This window comes from Aulonocara stuartgranti (assembly GCF_965226115.1).
Source record: "Aulonocara stuartgranti genome assembly, chromosome: 20".
NCBI lineage: Eukaryota > Metazoa > Chordata > Actinopteri > Cichliformes > Cichlidae > Aulonocara > Aulonocara stuartgranti.
In genome coordinates, this window is record NC_138956.1 from 34207255 (window position 1) to 34227479 (window position 20225).

At 41.8% G+C, this 20225-nt stretch overlaps 1 protein-coding gene across 1 annotated transcript; it reads right to left on the bottom strand.

Moving 5' to 3' along the window:
* Positions 1–65: 65 nt before the first annotated feature.
* irak1 (interleukin-1 receptor-associated kinase 1) lies at positions 66–14096 on the bottom strand. Its single transcript, XM_082518359.1, has 15 exons — positions 13761–14096; positions 9765–9932; positions 8034–8180; positions 7872–7945; positions 7581–7757; positions 6139–6203; positions 5863–5974; positions 5233–5354; positions 4200–4404; positions 3327–3395; positions 2683–2770; positions 2498–2592; positions 1596–2220; positions 1387–1485; positions 66–1296 (listed from the first exon to the last, which is right to left on the bottom strand). Exons 1-15 carry the CDS (start codon positions 13870–13872, stop codon positions 1217–1219), a joined length of 2238 nt encoding a protein of 745 aa, XP_082374485.1. The 5' UTR covers positions 13873–14096; the 3' UTR covers positions 66–1216.
* Positions 14097–20225: the final 6129 nt, after the last annotated feature.

Genomic DNA, 20225 nt, shown 5'->3' on the forward strand with positions numbered 1-20225 from the left:
AGTCTTTCAGTAGAAATGGAAACTAAATGTCATTAAAGCAATCTAAAATCAATGAACGAAACAACTGGGTTTTAAAAACTTGTTTAATTAAATTAATTAAATCAGCCAAACTACTTTTATAAATTGTCTCAAGTGAAGAACTAGTAAAACCAGTTAATTAACAATAATTATCTTCAGTGTTATATAGTTGCTTCAGTGAGTTTTATACTGTAAGATAAATGTTAGGGCAAGAACCCCAACAATCAGATAATCCCCTGCGAGCAAGGCTAAGTAATAGTGGGGAAGAAGAACTCAGTTAGGCCCCTCCAGGATCAGGCTAAGGGCACATCTGCTACAAGCAACTGATGAATGAAGACAGAAAAAAGGAACACTGAGAAATCAAATTTAAGCCAGTTTTTGAAGTTAGTAAAAAAGGTCCAATGTTAAAATGCCCAATTTTACAAGAAATAGAAGACATAAACATGTTTAGAGGCTGCTCCAAATCAAAAATGTTGTCATCTGATTATATTTTCTCTGTGCTTCAGTTTTGGTGACTGAAAATTTAATATTGTATTTCACAGGTAGCATTGTCTCAGTGTTCCACCTGTACAGTGTATAGATGCAGTTTTCCATCAAAGCCAGATAGCAGTACCTGATAACATTTCACCCTCCTGTCCACATATGACATCTTCTGGCTCCGCCGATAATAAGATTACAGCTTCAAAATGCAGAACTTGTGAGATCGCAGTGGCTACGTTCTGATGTTATCTTTGTCTTGCTCCTTGAACAACAACAGCCATCAATCAGATGCAGGTTTTTGTTGGCACTCAATAACATAAAACATCGTCTCAAACTCTGCGGCATTCAAAGCATATAGCATGTACTCTGTTTTCAGAATTTTATGACACAATTACAAATATTAAAATATTTCCATGTGAATTTTAAAATTATTACAGACTAATGAATAAATAATTTCAGTTGGATGAAAACAACAGGAATGTTGCGTTACGCTGACATGGGCATCACTTGGTTTGAACCCAGTGATGTTTTTTGGTAAATGCACAGCTGGAGAAATCTATGAAACCCAGATTCACCAGCAGTCTGAAATGTGACACACCAGCAGCTCCACCATCCAGCAGTTTTTTCTGTAACATTAGTGATGATGAAATCCACAGCTGCACTCCAGAAACTGTCCATCTTTGGTCCTCTACTTTGTGTCCATAATAGATAACCGCAGTCACTTGTGTTTAGTGGGAAGATAATCCAGCTCATCGCTCTCCTCTGGTCCTCTGATGTCCCCAGAACTCTTCTCTTCATCTGATCAGACACAGGAGAAACACAATGAGTGAACCAAAAACAAACAAAACCAACAGGTATCATAAAAACTCCTGAGTGTGGTTTACATACAGATGTTTTCAGATGACAGCAGCTCAGGAGTACGAATCCTTCCTTCCTCGTACTGAGTTTTCTTCTCCAGGAGTCGCTGTTTGCTGGAATTTATCTGAACTGAACAAACAGGAAATGGATCTAGTTTCAGTTTCAGAAAAGTTTAGGACAGGTGTTCAATAATGTCTGAAGAAACTAAGGTGTGGTCCTTTAATGAGTTGCTCACATACTTGAAGGCTCTGGAGATGTTGACTTCAGGGACCCTGCAGGAGAGAAGCCGTAGAGCCTTGCAGTTGCATCTGCCGTGGTTTGCCCTCTAGTCTCTGGTCCTGCTGGGGCCCCTCTCAGTGCTCCGGGTGCTATACTCAAACTGGTGCTATTGGGCTGGGGAGGGAAATTGTACTGGTCCTCAGTGGGCACCGAAGGCTGGTTGCACTCAACCTCTGTGAGCCTAGCTGGACTGCGATACTGGGCTTTGGTGGAAGGAGATAAAGACCTGCAGCTGGTCCCGTTTGATCTCAGCTGAGAGCGAAGGTCGTACTGGGAGAATCCTCGACTCTCGTCGGTTTCACATGGACCAGCGAATGAACAGGAAGACACAGGAGGGAAAATGGATGACGGGGGAAGAGATGATGATGAGTGAAGTGGGTCAGGAGTGGCGAGGGTGAACAAAGAGGGAGAGGAAGAAAATTTGGTTGACTGTGACACTTGGTAGGTATCCTCCAGTGGTCCCAGTTTACTCAGCTCTTTGGAAAGCTGTTGTATATTAGAGTCCAGAGAGCGGGGAGGTCTGGGGAAGGACTGGTAGGGAGGCTCCCTCACCATTTTATATACGTCCTCAAGAGATGCACACACCTATGAAAAAACAAAACAACACACTGAGGTGAAAAACAGGAGGATCCAAACAGGAGCCCTGAGGAACTCCAGAGTGCTCTAAGCAGCAGTCACAGAAGTCCAGATTAAATTAAATTGCACCACAACCAGTCTGAACTGACAGGATATGCATCTGAAGAAGTCTGCAACCACTGAAACTACATCTGAGGAGGTCTGGAGAGACTGAAACTACATCTGACAAAGTCCAGATTAACAAAACTGTTTAAGAGGAAACCAAGTGAGTGTGGCTGGCTCTTACATCTTTCATTACCGGTCTCTTCCTCCTGAGTTTTGCCAGACACCTGCAGGCCAGATCCGCCAGTTGCAGGCTACCAGTAAGCTCAGCAGTACCCCCTGCAACGAAAGTGAACACAACAGGTAACAGGAAGGACATGGAGCAGGCACAACAAGGACAGGGACTGTGGTCTTAGCTCAAACACTGACCTGAAATCAGCCGTTTGTCAAGATGCTTCCTCCAAACTGCTTCAGTTGAGCCACCCGGACCTTCCTTGATGTCCTCCACCAGGTCCTTCTGCAAACCAGAATCAAAACCAGGGTAAGCCCGACTCAAACAGACCAGGTTACCGGCAAGGAAACACACCAGCCGGGTTTGGAAGGATTCTGCCATTTTCCAAAGCTTCAGATTCATCCATCCATCCATTCGCTTCCGCTTATCCTTTTTCAGGGTCGCTGGAGCCTATCCCAGCTGTCATAGGGCGAGAGGCGGGGTACACCCTGGACAGGTCGCCAGTCTGTTGCAGGGCCTACTCACAGGGACAGACAACCATTCACACTCACATTCACTCGCACATTCACACCTAGTGGCAATTTGGATTATCCAATTAACCTATCCCCACAAGCTGCATGTCTTTGGACGGTGGGAGGAAGCCGGAGTACCCGGAGGGAACCCACGCAAACACGGGGAGAACATGCAAACTCCACACAGAAAGACCCCGGCCTGATGATGGAATTGAACTCAGGACCTTCTTGCTGTGCGGCAACAGTGCTCACGACCGTGCCACCGCGCTGTTCAGATTCAAAACAACCCAATATGCAAATCAACTGTGTGAGCAGGTGTGTGCTATTACCAGGTATCTGTCTCGACCCATCCCATCTTTCTCCAGAGCTCGACGTCCAGTCAGCACCTCGAGCAGCACCTGAAACACACACACGGATGTGTGGACACACACACACGCACCATTTTCAGACACTTGCTGTGTTTCTCTTCTGTTTTCTGGTCTCAGAATAAAAATGTTCAGTTTCACGTCAGTTCCTAAAACAGGATATTTCCTGTTGCCAACTCTATAACTTGCCTACAACTAACGAAGATGTTTCTCTAACTAATAGATGGTTGTAACTTATTTTATAAACAAAACCACCTACAAATTATTATGTTTATGATATTTTTTATGGTTTAATGGCTGATGTTTTAGTGTATTTAATTATGCTTTTCAAACGTATTTATGGAAAAGCTTGAAGCTTAGGGTGCAAATTATGCTTTACAGTATACTAGTATTACAGATCAAACGATAACGCCGTCATACTTGAAGTCTTTCTGTTTCCAGGTACTTTTTTTTTTTTTTTTTTTTACTTCCGTGCTTCGGTTTCAAAATCTACAACTTCTTGTTTACATCTTTTGTGGTGTTTAAAATATTTTCTAGAGGAACAATCAAAATTGAGGCCTGCAGCTGTAAATCTTGCTACTCCTCAACGGTTAGCCATGGTCCACATCGAAGCATCACATCATAGTGATTAGGAATTAACTGCATTAAAAATCAAGTCCTATAATATTAAAAACATACATGTTTCACACAATTTTCCACTGTTGTCATAATAGAAATGGGCCTGTTTCTGTACCAAACTACAAAACGTTATTGGAAAAGCAGAAATATTTTTATAATTAGGACTATATGAATACACAGAGTCCTCCCATACTGCACTGAGGCCCTGCGACATCTCACCACTCCGAAGCTGTAAACGTCCAGTTTGGGTCCCAGCTCTCCGCCTCTCACGTATTCCTCCGGCAGATAAGCCAGCGTTCCTCTCACTGTTGTCGTTTTACCCACGGATGTCGTGCTAGCTGCCGAGGTGCCGGTGGGTACAAACCGAGCCAGACCGAAGTCTGAAAGCTTCGCCGTCATGTGACTGTCCAACAAAATGTTGGAGCTGGAGAGAAACCGATGCACATAAAGAAAAAGAGTTCAGGTTAACACACCAGGTGAAAGCAGAGGCTGTGTTTTTGCCAGTGCGTCGCCATAGTGCAAATACTCGCACTAACAGACTTTTAAAAAACAAAACAAAAAAAAAAACAACAAACACATCACAGATGACTTTTTGACATCACTCAGCCTTATAACCAGGTGGACCACATCAACTGTGATAAATGAGTAAATGTGGCGGTAAATACACTTCATGCAAATCATTTCATTACTTCTTCAACGGAAACTTTATCTTGATGTTTTTTTCCTGTGACCTTTGTATGAACTGTGAAATGAAGGCATGAATTTCAACTGAAACTTTACCCGACGGTCTGCCTACGCTGACGTGTTTTACACACAATTCAGAGGAAAACAAAAATGATGGCGACCTCCAGATAGCAGAAGAGGAAGAAGAGGGGCTTGAATGTGTATGAACAAGCAAGACTGTAGCTCGTAGTAAAAAGTGCTTCGACTGCTCAATGAGAAAAGTGCTATATAGGTACTAGCGCAGCTTCCAATTCAATAACATAAATAAAAATAAATTCATCATCAAGGCTGGAATTTGATAAGGGAATTTATGACCTATAAGCAGAAATAATATTTCTCACTTTCAGATTAGTTACTCATCGTTTCCAGTCATTTCTCTCTTCCTGCTGGAAATAATCCAGTATAGCTTCTGCTTTCTGCACTTTTCAGTGACTCATGTCAAATAAAAGACTGTAATACAGCTGTTCACTTTGATCTATTTAACACATGGATTCATAAATACACTGAAGAGCTCCAGGGTGAAGATCACCTTTTCACGTCTCCGTGGATCAGCAGCTTTTCGCCTTCAGGGGGGCAGTGGAGAAACTGCAGAGCTTCTGATGCGTCTTTAACAACACTGACTCTCTGAGGCCACGAGAGCACCGCACACTCCTGAAACACACACACGGAAATAAACACACCCATGGAAATAAACACCCCTCCGAAACAAATAAACATTTGTAAATTATGTAGTGTGCGGGGTTTTCCCCAAGCACTGAAACTCGGGTGCAGGACTGAGTGTTTTTACAGAGCATCATGGAGAATGCACATGAAGAGGTAAAGGTGATTAATAAACACTTAAGAGCTACCATCATTATTTAACAAGCCTTTCATATTTATAATCACTTCCCATCAGTGGATCTTATTTATTTGTATATCACAATCTTTTATTCACATCTACTTGGAGCAACAGATGAAGGCCGATACACTGGGTGTATCAGGTTTCAGTGTTGCCAGCTTTCTTTCGGTAATATTGCAATAATATTGCGATAATGGCAAAAGCCAACACTGAAAAGACCCAGCAATGACCACCTATGACACCCAGAAAGCACCCGAGTCCTGGGAAAACCTGTGAAAACCCTGGAGTTATCTGAGCCGTGTGCATCTGTGTATGTGTTACGTTGTGCAGCTGGTCCTCCAGAGATCTGTTTTCCATGTAGCTGTAAATCAGACACAATGACCCTCCTCCGTCACTGAACCCTAAAAGATCCACAATGTTGCGATGTCTGAATCTGAGGAGGACACACACACACACACACACACACACACACACACACACACACACACACACACACACACACACACACACACACACACACACACACACTATAACAACCATGTGACTTTAATCAGAACAGATGAAATCTGCTGTATCTCACTGAGGAACTTCACCCACCTTGACAGTTGCTCCACTTCAGTCTGGAAGCTCTTCTTCAGCAGAGCCCAGTCCAGCAGCCCGTCCTGTCAAAAACAGCAGCAATTCTGACCAATCACAATCTACTTCCTGGCAGTAAAATGGACCAATGAGAAGGCTTTTTCAGACAGTGAGCGGTCGACCCCTCTCTAATTATCAGTCGATGTTTTTCTTTTAACTTTTCTAAAAAGAGCCAAAAGACTCTTTCAGACTAATTTTGTCTCCGTTTCCATGGCGGCAAAAACCTCGAAAATGACAGTTGTTTTTAAAAATCTGTCTGTGACAAAACCATAGACTGTACGTTAAAGATGTTGGCAGCTACCGTGACAGCACCCATTGGATTGTGAAGTCCGTTGAACCCTCGAGATGAGCCATTTTGCTGACACCATGTTGCTGTTTTGATACAGGATGTGCACACTCACCGTCACACACATGTTGATGAGCAATGAGCATTTCCTGGAAAATCCTCTCTCACACTTAGAATGACCCAAATTTACAAAATGGACTGAATTTTTCATTAAGTGTGACTGAAACGAGAAGCTGAGATGATAACATCAGCAGTAAAGTGTCGACTATGGTCCTGACAGAGCGCCGTCTTCCCACAGACTCACTTTAGGACCTCTACGATGGCTTCACTTTTTAGACCCAGAAGCTAAAATTGAAGCTCATATTTTGTGTGGAGACGGGCTTTAGAAGGGAACCACCCAACCTGACCACCATCGCAGGACTTCCAGGTCGCTCTAAAACGTCAACCAAATGTACAAGTTACCTAAACTGGCCTTCTAACAGCCAGCAGGGGGCGACTCTTCTGCTCTGTGACCTTTCGTCTTAACATTTTTGACTCAGTCACTAGTTCCAGGTCAGACTGAATAAAACATGAAGATCATTTTGTAAAATAAAGAATCAAAAAATACTCTAATTGGCTAACAACTACTCACTCATTAAAACGATTAGCTAGAGGTGTCGTCATGGGGACTTGACTAACCAATGGCAAATGGCCTGGAGGCTACATTCATCTTTTATAGGGTCCGTAGCTGTGACAAGCCAAAACAAAAGCCTGCACAGCCTTTTTGATCTATTTCCAACTTTTGTGTTGCTTAAACTTCATTGTTCATGGCCTGCAGGTGGCGACTCCTCTGGTTACATAAAGACTTAAAGGGCCCTTTCCTCAAAATAAAAGTGTGCAACACCATTTCTGACTTTTTTGTATTTCATCTCATTTCCTTTTATTTCTTTGGTGCCCGACAGTTTTAACTTTCTAGCTCGAGCGCAGAAATAATCAGACGGTTGGGATCGTGCATACATTTACTCGAACTGCAGCGTAAACTGTAAGCAGAGTTTTTCTGTACCAGTCCTGTTGCTGCCTGAAAACCGCTCGCTGTCTGAAAACTCCTCAAGACTGAACTGCATTGTGATTGGCTGACCTCTTTGAATTTCTTGACGGCGCACTTCATGTCCTTCAGAGTCGCTCTGTACACGACTCCAAACCCCCCCTCCCCTATCTGCAGGCAGGGGGAGAACCCATTTGTCCCAGCATACACCTCTTCATATGACAGGCGCATCACTGCGATGCTGCTGCTCACCGCCACCATCACCTGGGGCTGGGGGATGACATCACCACCATCATCGTGCTTTGTTGTAGTGATGTATTTGTATTGATTGTTGAACAAACCTTGTGTAATGTGTGTGCAAGTATGCGCGTGTGAGAGAGAGACCTGGTGACGTTGTTGCACTTCAGAGCGCAGGCCCGGGGGGGGCGATGCAGGTCTGGGTAATGGACCTCCTATTCCTTTATTTACAGAATAAAGTAGTGACATCATCAGCGTCACAGAACAAGCCGACTGGACATACGTAAATGTCTGTTTATGCTGTGTTACCTGAGCCCAGTCTACAGGTGTCCTGCATAGGCGTGGCCCAAGGCTTTTTGGGAGGGGGGACAAACTGAGAGTCAGAAAAAGGAGATGAAGAAGGAAGATGACGAGCAGGAGCAGGAACATAGGAGTAAAGGTCCAGACTTCTCACCCCTGCAGACAGAGAGACAGAATGAGAAAAAGTCAGTCCTATACAAAAGGTTCTACTGAAAACGTGGACTTCAGGCACGTTGCACTAACGTATAGTGATGAAGTGTTTTAGGAGAATATGATCAAACCAGGGAGGGGTACAGCACTGAGGATGCTGTGCTAAGTGTCACTCTTTTAATAAGCAAGCATTCAGAAGATTCAAAAGCTTATGATCAGATTCCATCTGCTGATTCTAGTTCTGCATTTGACTGTTCGTCCACACCCGCAGCTCCAAAAACTCTTAAGTTTAGAAATGCCTTAATTATAAATTGGTTTTTATCCCTTTTGTCAAGCCGGTCACAACAAGTTAAACAATTCAATCTCCATGAGTTCCCCTCTCCTTTTCACCTTGTATACTACTGGCTGTTGAGGTAACTGGACTAATTATGGGGTTATCAAATTCTCATCAAAGAATTTGATAACCCCGTTATTGTTATTATAATATATCCTACATGCAGGTGACTGCCCGTCTTTATCCCACAGGGATATCAGTGATTTCAAAGTGTGATGTAACTGTGATCATCTCATTTTGAATAGTGATAAAACTGAAAGAAAAAAAAAGGGTATATGTGCACACGACCCAGTGGCAATTGATGTCTGTACAATAGAGCACATATAAGTACTTGAGTATCTATATGGACAAATTCTTTAATCATGAAGAATACGTTGATTTTTAAATGTGAAAAATTAGCTCAAAGACTCCACTGTGTTTGTAGACTCAGGCTGTTTGAAGTGAGCTCTGTGGTTATGGGTATTTTTTTGTAATTCAGTACTTGAAAGTTTGATTAGATATGAGATGACAGCCTGGTTTGGCTCGCTTACAGCAAATTCAGAGTCTAAGATTGAGAAACTGATAAAAACTTCCATGAAAGGCAAAGGAAACAAAGAGAAACAGTTTCTCATGTCGAAATGAGGAAACAGTTGTTCATCAGACTCATAATTGATTCATTTTTGGTGCTGGTTTTATTGTGCGAATGCTGCTTTGTTTAGCACTGTTTGTCCAAGATTAATATCTAATGTGGTATGACTACACAAAGATAAGAGGCAAGTTTATTCTTATCTTTGCATAGTCTTGCAGAAACATGAAAACAAACAATAGCGTAAAGACGTTTTTATATCGTCATCCGATATATATCGTTATATCGAGCAGCCCTAACAGGCAGCATATTCAAGATGAAGTGATAACTAAAGGACAACAACTCTGAGCAAACCCAACAACTTAAAAAAAACATTTACAAAACAAAGCACCATATGTTGGTTGTGATCAGCTGTAAACACCTACAGCATATATCTGTGAAATCCAACACATTTTAAAACCTTATTTTCCTTTTTAAAAGACACTTGGGAACAAATATATTTAAGAATTTTTAATATATGGTCTTTTTTTTTCTAGATGCAGGTGTAAATAATTCTTTATTGACTCCTATTCATCGAGGGCCATCTCACAAGCACCGCGGCTGAACTGCAGCCAGTTTGTGCACCGTGGCATTAACATTAATATACTATCCCTCGGGGTCAAAGGTCATGAGTGTTTGGAGGTAAACTCACAGTTCAAGATGACATCACGGGGGCGTAACAGCTGCAGATCCTCCAGCAGGTCGATCAGCTCTCCGACTTGAACGTTCCTGTTCGAGCATTTGACCATCACCCAGTGGGTCCGCCTTTCCTGCCTCTCAGCCAATCGCACGTCGTTCTGATCCATCAGCATCCCCGAGGCTGTGAGACAGAAACAGTACAATCAAAAACTGCAGAAATATGAAGTAAACTGATTTTACAGACACTCAGACTTCAGAGGACAAAAACTAGCTCGCTATAAACAATCACAGATATAAAATGCAATAATATAAAAACAGCACAAACAGAACATGTGAAATATTAAAACCTAAAGTTTAAACAGCATTTGGTTGAATCCGAACAGAGAATTTCCTCGTACACGTCACAGTTCATCATTCTGCTAAAAACTAGTGACCCGGCTTCACTGGTAGCCATACACAACCGTACCATAACATGTTTAACAGATGTTTTCATGGAACCTCAGATCTGGCCTTCTTGTTCTTGAGTGTAACCAGTGGTTTGTGTACAAGAAAGGCATCCCTTTACTGTAGACTTTGACAACGATACATCGACCTAACACAGGATGTTTCTGACTCTGTAAGATGCTGTGAAGATCTTCTGAACCAAGGAGATAACTCTGTGATTTTCTTGGTTCAGAGATAATTTTGTGACACTTTAGCGGTCCTCTGTGATCTTTCAGGCCTTCTGGTGTTGCCAGTGTATCCATTCTGTTATGCCGATTGCTGTCTCTCTAACAGCTTTATTTGTGTTTGTCAGCCTAATAATGCTTCCCTCATTAACCTCTTTGTGCCTCTTTTTGAGAGTTAATGCAAATTTCAACGCTCTGAATAAACTCCAGATCTCTTATCGTCTTAGTTTGTCATGAAATAACAAAGGAACGAGCCTCCCTTAGCCAAGACATGGCCTCCAAGTTAATTGTCCAATCACTTTTGAGCCTCTAAAACTGTGCATGATGCTGCATTCCAGATACCTCTGAATCCAGATGTCGGAACTTGGAAATTAGGGCGTTCCAGAAGAAATGAGGAAAAAGAAGATTTGTTTTGGTTCTTCGCAAAGTAGAGACATTCAGGAATCACTAGCGTGCACCTATGGTATCAATTTGAAAATCCTAGATGACTTCCTTCTGAAAATCATCTGAATGCAATGATTAAAGAAAACTTGACCTGTGGCCTTGACCTTGAGGTCACTGAGATTCAAGCTCGTCTAAGATTGTTAGTAGATGGACTTATGGTATCAATTAGAAAACCCTACATTGCCTTGTTCTCAAGTTAACGTTATCATAAACTTGGGTGTCCACGCCACCCGCCTGGTCGGGGCAATGACAATTCCCATCAGCCTTTTACGGATGATCTGATATCCTCGTGTCGGTGTTGTTCCCACATCATCATAATAAATGTTGTTCCAGGTTCAACATTGCAAGTGACCAATCACATAGTTGTGACGTCCCCCTTTTGTGCCTTTGAAAAATACCGCCTTAAAAAAAATCTACTTCACTTGAGAGAAGAGAAACCGCTTCTGTCCGCCGATCCAGGAACTTGAATTCTTTGAATTTCAGGATTCTTTTCTTTAATAAACGGTAAACATTATACATATTGTCCTTACAGAAGCGGTTTCTCTTCTCGCAAGTGAAGTAGATTTTTTGAAGGCGTTTGTTTTTTGAGGTCGCGGATGACGTCAGGAGAAGGTGATTGGTCACTTGCATAGTTGAACCTGGAACAACATTATTTATGATGACGAGGGAACAACACCAACACGAGGATATCAGATCGTCCGCCTTTTACGGCTGAGGGGTAAAAATGGCTGTAACTCCTTGAAAGCTAGCGCAGTTCTTTTTTAAAAGCGCTCGAATTAAAGCTGAAAGTCTGCACCAGAATCACATCTTGATGATTGTTTTAAAATTTCACCGTGGTAGTGTACAGAGGCGAGAACACAAAAATACAGAAAAAAAAATTACTCCAAATACTTATGTAACCTCACATACTGTATGTTGAGGCATGTGATCTTATTTGTCTTATTCAGCGTGCAACATTTGCCCCTTTTTTTTTTTAACATCTTTATCTGTTGGTTAACACTTGTGACTCGTGCTTCATCTGCAGTGTTGCATTAGAGTTCGTCTGAAAGATTTCAAGGACATAATCAACGCACGTGCTGTCCACCACAAACCACAACTCCATCACCTGATGTGGGTGGGATACACAACAACTGGGCCCGATGCTTTTCAGTTTGGAAAAAAAAAAATGACCAGAGTTTACCACAAGGAGGAAGTGCAAAAAACCCAACATAGACCAAAGGAGCAAACAGGAAAAAAGCACGGGCGATGGCAATTTATTGTTCTAACAACTGGTTTCATTTCATTTCAAAGAAGTGCTTGTTCTGCCGTCTCCACAGCAGGGCAAAAATGAAATTACCAGCAACAGCAAAAAATATGAGCTAGAACAGCCCACATTAGTGGTACTTTGTCTCTCTTTTTTGACAGCTACAACAAGCCAACCTTCACGGTTAAAACAAAAAAACGAGTATCAAAAACTGATTTTCCTTAGGGGCGAGCGTGGCTCAAGAGTTGGCAGCTCATCTTGTAATCGGAAGGTTGCCGGTTCGAGCCCCAGCTCGGACTCGGTCGTTCTGTCCTTGGGCAAGACACTTCACCCGTTGCCTACTGGTGGTGGTCAGAGGGCCCGTTGGCGCTAGTGTCCGGCAGCCTCGCCTCTGTCAGTGCGCCCCAGGGTGGCTGTGGCTACAATGTAGCTCCCATCACCAGTGTGTGAATGTGTGTGTGAATGGGTGGATGACTGAACGTGTAAAGCGCTTTAGGGTCCTTAGGGACTAAATAAAACGCTATACAAATACAGGCCATTTACCATTTTAAACTTTGTGGCTTATATTGACCAGGATAAGGCGCGATGTCTCGGGGATCACTGTGAGGGTGATGCAAATTGGAACTGATGGTGATATCAGAGAAAAGGTGCAGGTGGCCAAAACACTAAAGGTGAGGCTTCAAAATAACATCACAATGCCTGGCTCCATCATCTGTATACAGTTTCTGAGCCCTACAGCTAAATCTTTTTTAAATCATCTTTTCTCCCAACTCTAACTGCTCTAGTATTTCTTTTCAGTGTTCCACTTTGACAGCTGTGAATGTTCTCTAATGCTTAAATTTTACTTTGTCGTTTTTCTGTAAAACTTCTATTTCAGTAGAAGAGAAGCTGCCAGAGGTCTTCCTCCCCACCATCACCAAATGCTGCTTATACAATGTAAAACTTTAAAAGTGTATTTCATTCGAAGAAAACTTAAGATTTTCAAGTCACCTGAGCTCAATATAGTACACCAACATAACAGAGCTCTACCTAATTTTTAGTCAAATAAAACCCGCACAACCTTAGTTAAGAGAGTTTACAGTAAAACTGAAAACTTCTGGATTTTTTGAGAAACCTCAAACTGTTTCTAATCACATTTCATTATGCGTCAGAACACACAGGCATTTCAGTTTCTGTCACATTCTTGTGCTCCGTATTTACTCAATATTAACCAAGAGCACTTACAGATAACGTCTACCAGAGACTTCCTCAAAACAGCCACCGGTGAATTTATCTATATTTAGGCTAACTGTAGTCAAAATGTGACCTAATATCGGAAGAAAACTGTACCTGATTTAATCTCAGTTGACACTCACGCTAAAGCAATCTTTTATTAATAGTATTATATATTTTACAACTTTGTGGAAATAGTTGGGACAGGTAAGCCTGTACCTGAGGGCAGACTGAGAAGGATGGATCACAGCTGAGGCTCTCACAGCTTGTTTAATTCTCATTTTCTGTAGTGATTTCACATGGCAGCAGTTAAAGTTGTTACACAGAATAAACACGCTAGAGTTTATTTTGGAGTCCACCCAATTAACGGTGGACTCCACCGTCCCTCCTACCCCAAGCTGCTGGCCTTTAGCTCTCAGTCAAAGTTCGGGTTCTGACTCACCAAAGCGGGTCCAGTCCTGGTTTGACAGCCCGTCCATGATGCGGCAGAACTCACAGTCAACGGAGGCGGGCAGGTTGTAGTACAATACGGCCCTCGGGTCTCCTCCCGACATCTTTACCTAACTCCTACAAGTTAGTCCACGCTGAAGCTAATAGGCTAACCGATGACAGCGGCCACCGCGGGGAACTCTGGGTGGTCTGTAGGGTATCAGATTCACACAAGGACCTGGATCACATCAGAACCGCCCGGAACGAACCTGTTCAATCACTTCAAAAACTCTCTCAAACTACAGGTTTGAGTCTTTCAGCGCTTCCGCCTAAAACAAGCTAGCTGCTTCCGCTCCGTACTACCGAAATAAAAGCCCAAATAAATGCACTGTTTTAAAACTTTTTTTCTTCACTTTTTACTTCTTTTTTTTTGAACAAATGTTTTACCTCGTGAGCCACATACACTCCCATTTGATCACAAGTGGACCACACCAGTGAAATTCCCCTTTCTGACAGTTTAAATCAGTTTAATTACACATTTAATCCTCGAGATGTCTTAGGACCGGACCGACAGATAAAAGGACATCTCAGGTTTTCTACATGATAAAGAAAAGCTGTCGTGGTAAATGAAAAAAATCTGTCAGCATGACTCCGAGTTTAAATTGTAAGACATAAAGATATAAAATGTAAAATGACTGGAAAAAAAGTTTTGGTAGTTTATCGACTATCCTGATATTATAAAAGAGAAAGCTTTTTGCAGAAAATGGTACAAATTTGGCAAAATTGTGCATCCTTTGTAACAAACAGACATTTCTGTAGTAGTAAAAACAGCAACATCTCTTATCACTCTAATTTTTTACCTATTACCTAATTAGTTTGGTTAAGCATAAATGGCCATGGGAGAGGTCTTTATCTGTGGAAAATACAGCTGTAAAACGTAGAAAAATGCAGTTAACAGTCCGAAATTTATTCCTTCACATTTTCAAAAGCTGCCCAGTGGGGCCAAATTCGAGTCTTTGCTTGGCCAAATTTCCATTTATTTTATTTATTTTGTTTATATGTATTATTTTTTATTTATGAAGCCCAGTAAAAATTCAGTAAAAAAAATAATATAAATTCTTTGTTTGGGGGGTTAATGATAATTGCTCAAGCATAAAATGTACTTTTTGATTATTAAATCACCAAAAATAACCAGGAAATCCAAATATTACTCTTCTCTATACCATGATTTGTAACAGTGTATTACATCAGATCGGTCATTCTTACATGCAAAGTGTCAGCTTCTCCACTGTGACCGTTTCCTGGTTAAATATAATTTCCTGCATGACAAACTCCAGATTGTTGTTGTTTTTTGTTTTAACTATCAGTCAGAAAATAGGATATTATTAGAACTAGAGCTGCTTGATTTAAACCACAGTTATTTTGGTCAGTGCTGAGATTGCTGTGATGGAATCCAAATACAAACAGAGTTTTGAAAACATGTAGATGTATTATGGTTATAAAATGTCATTTTCACATTGCAATTAATGTTTCCTGCAATGCATTGAGCTATGTCACCTGAAAGACACACTTTATTGTAATATATTAAGAGATTTCATCATATTTTAACTTATTTTATATTAATTTTTATGCTTACCACATTTTATACTTGTTTTACATCCTGCAGGACTGATGTGTGTAAAGACCTCGTATGACTTTCATTTCACTACAGGAAGTCCTAAGTGAGTATTTCTTTGTGGCTTTGACTAAAATGAGTCATTTTCCTGTCTGAACTATGACAAATGTGAAGCATTGCATTGCATTGCATTACATCACACACACACACACACACACACACACACACACACACACACACACACGTTTCACACTTCCTTTTTCTCACCTTATTTTTTTGAATGTTAGTCGTTGAATGAAACGCCTGAATGCTTCATTAGCTCAGTTCAGTTTGTTTGTGTCAAAGGATTAACAACAGCAAACTGTTATTATTAATACCACATACAGCTAGAATAACAGCATGAAGTAGAACCGTGAAACCGAAGGACTGGGTCACGTCTCGGCGAAAAACAGAGAAGCTTGGTAGTTTTGCTGACCTCAGTGGAGATATTTGAAAAAATTCCAGGTTTAAGAATCTGGTTTTGTCATCAGATTAATAATCCGTCAGGTATGAGACTGCATAAAGATCGCAGGGATTCATGTTCACCCTGTGCAGCTGGGCTCTCATATCTAAGGATTTTTCTTGATTGTTTTTTAAAGGTACTTTCTATAAACTACAGTTACACAGTTTATTCTTTTCATGACACTGGTGAACTGAAATGCTTAATTGCATGAAAAAAGTTTAAAATAAATAAAAAATAGGGGTGATAGATTTTGTTTTCCGGTCTTCGTTGCCTTTATGTGGCTGTCTTGACTCGACCTAAAGGACATTGAGACAAATTCAAAAAATTAGCATGAATTAATTTTTGTGGGTCCCCTCCAATGCTGAGGTCCCTACATAATTGTCATTTCAGTCCACTGCCGCCTCATTGCAGGAAGGTTGTGGGTTTGGATTCAGTCTGGGGCTTTTCTGTATGGAGTTTGCTTGTTCTCCCCATGTACGTATGGGTTCTCTCCGGATGCTCCCGCTTCCTCCCACAGCCCAAAGGCATGCATTGAGTTAGGTTAACTGGTGATTCTAAATTGACTGTGTGATCATGAGCATGAACGGTTGTCTGGCTCTCTGAGTTACCTCTTTGACAGATTGGTAAAAAAGACTAAAAAATGTGCCCCCATTACGCCACCCACTGCTGAAAGCCAAACAGAGTGTTTTTGCCATCTTAGTGTTTTGAAACTATGAGGCGTGGATATGACTGTGAAAGTGAGCATGCCACGGGGTCATTAGTCAATGAGAATACCCTGGATTTTCCTCCTCTCTGACTCTGATATTGTCCATGTTAAAGACAAAATCTGCAATGTTCATAATTACCACCAGGGGGCGACTCAAGTGGAAGCACATTGTGAAAAAAATGTCCCTATAATTCCCCGCCCTGTGACCTCAGTGAATGATTTCATTGACTTTATGGGCTTGACCACTAGTTTCATGTTATACTACATAAATGGGTGACGTTGCACAGTTGGCTTGCCCACCAAAAACGCTCATTGGCCCCCCTGTGGTCATCCTGTGTGGGTGCCATGGTGTTTTTAGCCCACAGGGCCCACAGGGCCCCCATGACGGTTTTCTGTGGGTCAACCCATAGTGTGTTTGCCCACAGAAAACCCACAAAGGGACCCCAACAGGCAAAACTGTTGTTTATCCTGTATAGGTCCACACAGGCAAGAAGTAAAAGATATCAGAGAATGTCCAATTTTCATATTTTCAAGTCAGGCTTATTTGTTTGATAGGATTTGAGTTTATTGTTGTTGGGTTTTTTCACCCCTTTGAGGGCAAGTGGATCCACAGTGAAGTGGTTTACATTCATTTATACATGCAGTCACTGTTGGTGCACTGTAGAATTTTGCTGTCCTTGAAAGCTCTTCATCCTGCAGCTACATCACTTTGGCTGAAATATGTTGGTTTTTTTTTATAAAAACTGGAAAAAATCTAATTCAGACTCAGAGGGAACACTAATAAGTTTTTACAGATGTGGCAGTTTTTTATCATTTATTTTAATTCCTTGAAAACAACTGGACTTGCCTAATTTTGAGTATCTTTTTTTTAAATGGTAAATGGTCTGTATTTCTATAGCGCTTTTACTAGTCCCTAAGGACCCCAAAGCGCTTTACACAACCAGTCATCCACACATTCAAGCACCCATTCACACACTGGTGATGGCAAGCTACATTGTAGCCACAGCCAATAATATATATTGGGTTGGACCTTGGGATGGGGATTGGTTATAAGTTGTTTAGTAGTTTCCAAAACAGCTTCACAATTGTTAATGGCTGGAACTGTATTGATTTATGCCTTTATATCGCTTGTTTTGTCGAGGCTGATAGGTCAAACTACATGTGAATGAAGTGGAATTTATGGCTCAGCAGAGGGAATGCGTTCACAGGCCGCTGGCAGCTCGAGGATGGCCCGTCTACCTACAGCACGCTCTGTTATAGATAGAGGCAGCACACAAAATATGTGGTACAGCTGGCCTGTGGGTCACTTTCACTCTTTGTTGGTTCGTCAGCTGTTGTTGGTCTGTCTGCCAGCCCAGGAAAAGGGCAAAGTTACAAAGAGCTGAAATGAAATCAAGTTTTAAAAATAATAAAAAGTGTCCACTGCAGACACTATCTGTGCTTTTCATGCTTTATTTTTGAGCTTCAGTGTTTGCTTTGTGTGTCTCCAGTTCCTGGTGAACGCCGCTGTTGCTCTCTTCCCTCTTCCAGCCCACTTATCAACCAATCAGGATTTGGCAGATCCAACGCCTACGGATAGTGGAGATTTTGGAGAACTGCACAGGAGCGCATCTGTGGTGAGTGAAAACCCCTCTCAGTTCAAACGGAAATGTGTACGCAGACTGACACAATTTCAAGACAGAAATTATACTTAAGGAAGCGGCTAAAATTTGCTTTTTTTTAATATTCATTGAAAAATTAAGAGTCACACTCCATACCAGTTGGCGGTGGTAATGTGCCCTGGATTGTGGTGGCCAGGTAGTCAGCCCACTGGGTCTCAGTCTGAAATGTGGGGCACACCTGGGTCCACACCGTGGGTATGCTGCAGACCCACAGTGGGGTCCAGATGTGCCCTCATTTTATGCTAGTACTTGCTACAGTGGGCTGCCAATAATGGACCGTGTGGGTCTACCCACAGTGCAGCCAGATTGCCGGGGCATTGTGTTTGTGTTTGGCTCTTCTGCAGGTAATCTGGTTTTAATGTGTGCTAAACAAGCCTCCAAAAAAGCTTTTACTCTTAACAACTTTCACTTCATTTTTAAATAAAGGGTTAAGATGGGTCACTGTGGCAGCAACAGGGTATTCAAGACAGTCTTTTCCCCAGTCCTTGATGATCCTCCCCGCTTTCCTCAGGCACCGCTTCCTGTAGATGTCCTGGAGGGAGATAATCTCACATCCAATTATCCTTTCGGCACACTGCACCACTCTCTGAAGACCTTTGCAGTTGTAAGCAGTGCTGTTGCCATACCAGGTGGTGATGCATCCAGTGAGGATGCTCTCAATGGCACAGCGGTAGAAGGTCCTGAGGATGCGGGGGCTCATGCCAAATCTTTTTTAGTCTCCTGAGAAAGAAGAGGCGCTGCTGCGCCTTCTTCACTGTTTTGTTTATGTGTACTGACCTGTACTGACCATGTGAGATCCTCTGCTAGATGTACACCTAGGAAACGGAAGCTGTTCACTCTCTCCACAGCAGCGCTGTTGATGATGATTTGGGGGGGGGGGCTTCTCTGAACTCTGTGGTGAAAACTAATTTCAGCTTCTTTTATCTGTGATGTAATTCTTTTCGTCATAACCTCATCACTATAGGTGAGGATTGGAACGTAGATCGAACCGTTCAGGGATTCTTCAGCGTTCTCATTCTAATGCACTTTGAGGAACATCCCAAGCCCAGGTCAAAAACTATCCTCCATGGCTGCAAACAGTCTGAGAAACTCTCTGTTTTCCTTCCTGAGTGGCTCCTTCAGGCTAACCAAAGGTTCTTCTGTCTCAAACGTCTCCAACATCCACACTTTTGCTTATTAACCAGCCAAACTCTCAGCTCTTCTAGCCTTCCAGTGCCTTTCCAGTGTTTCAGGAATCCAACAGATCAACTAAGCCAGCGGTCCCCAACCTTTTTTGCGCCACGGACCGGTTTATGCCAGACAATATTTTCACGGACCGGCCTTTAAGGTGTCGTGGATAAATACAACAAAATAAAACTAGTACCGAAAAAAATATTTATTTATAACACACATGAAAAGACCCAGGAAAACCGAGTTAACGATAAAAACGATAACAAAATAACGCTGAAAACCGATAAAAACCCTGAAAACTATACATTTCACACCTGAGCCTCAACTCTCGCGGCCCGGTACCAAACGACTCATGGACCGTTACCGGTCCGAGGCCCAGGGGTTGGGGACCGCTGAACTAAGCCCAAAGGCCTCCTTCTTTAACCTGACGGCTTCTTTCACCGTCAGCATCCACCAGAAAGTCCTTAGATTTCTGACACAACAGGCACTGACCTAACTTCTGGAAAAAAGCTCCTTCTAAAGTGGAGACCTTAAGCATGCCTCCCTGTCTTCCGTTGCAATAGAAATTCTTCTGGAGGCGTGAGTTAAAGTGTAGATGTGTGTCAGAAAATATTTACATAAAATAAAGTGTAATAAAAAACATTATGAGACATTTTATAAAAGTTTAAGATTTGGCGTATTTATTGTTTTGAACCATTTTAACAGTGTATCTTGTAAACAGTTACATATTTAATACTTACTTTAAATACTTTAAAATGTATTGTTTTAATTTTATATCGGTTTTGCATATATTTTTTGCGTTACTGACGCTGATATTTTGACGT

Excerpts from the sequence above, each read along its gene's own strand:
- irak1 (XM_082518359.1), bottom strand. The coding sequence starts at position 13,872 with ATGTCGGGAGGAGACCCGAGGGCCGTATTGTACTACAACCTGCCCGCC. Across the intron at positions 7,758-7,871 it reads AAGTGCAACAACGTCACCAG|CCCCAGGTGATGGTGGCGGT; the intron begins GTCTCTCTCTCA and ends GTCATCCCCCAG. Across the intron at positions 4,405-5,232 it reads ATCCACGGAGACGTGAAAAG|CTCCAACATTTTGTTGGACA; the intron begins GTGATCTTCACC and ends GTTTCTCTCCAG.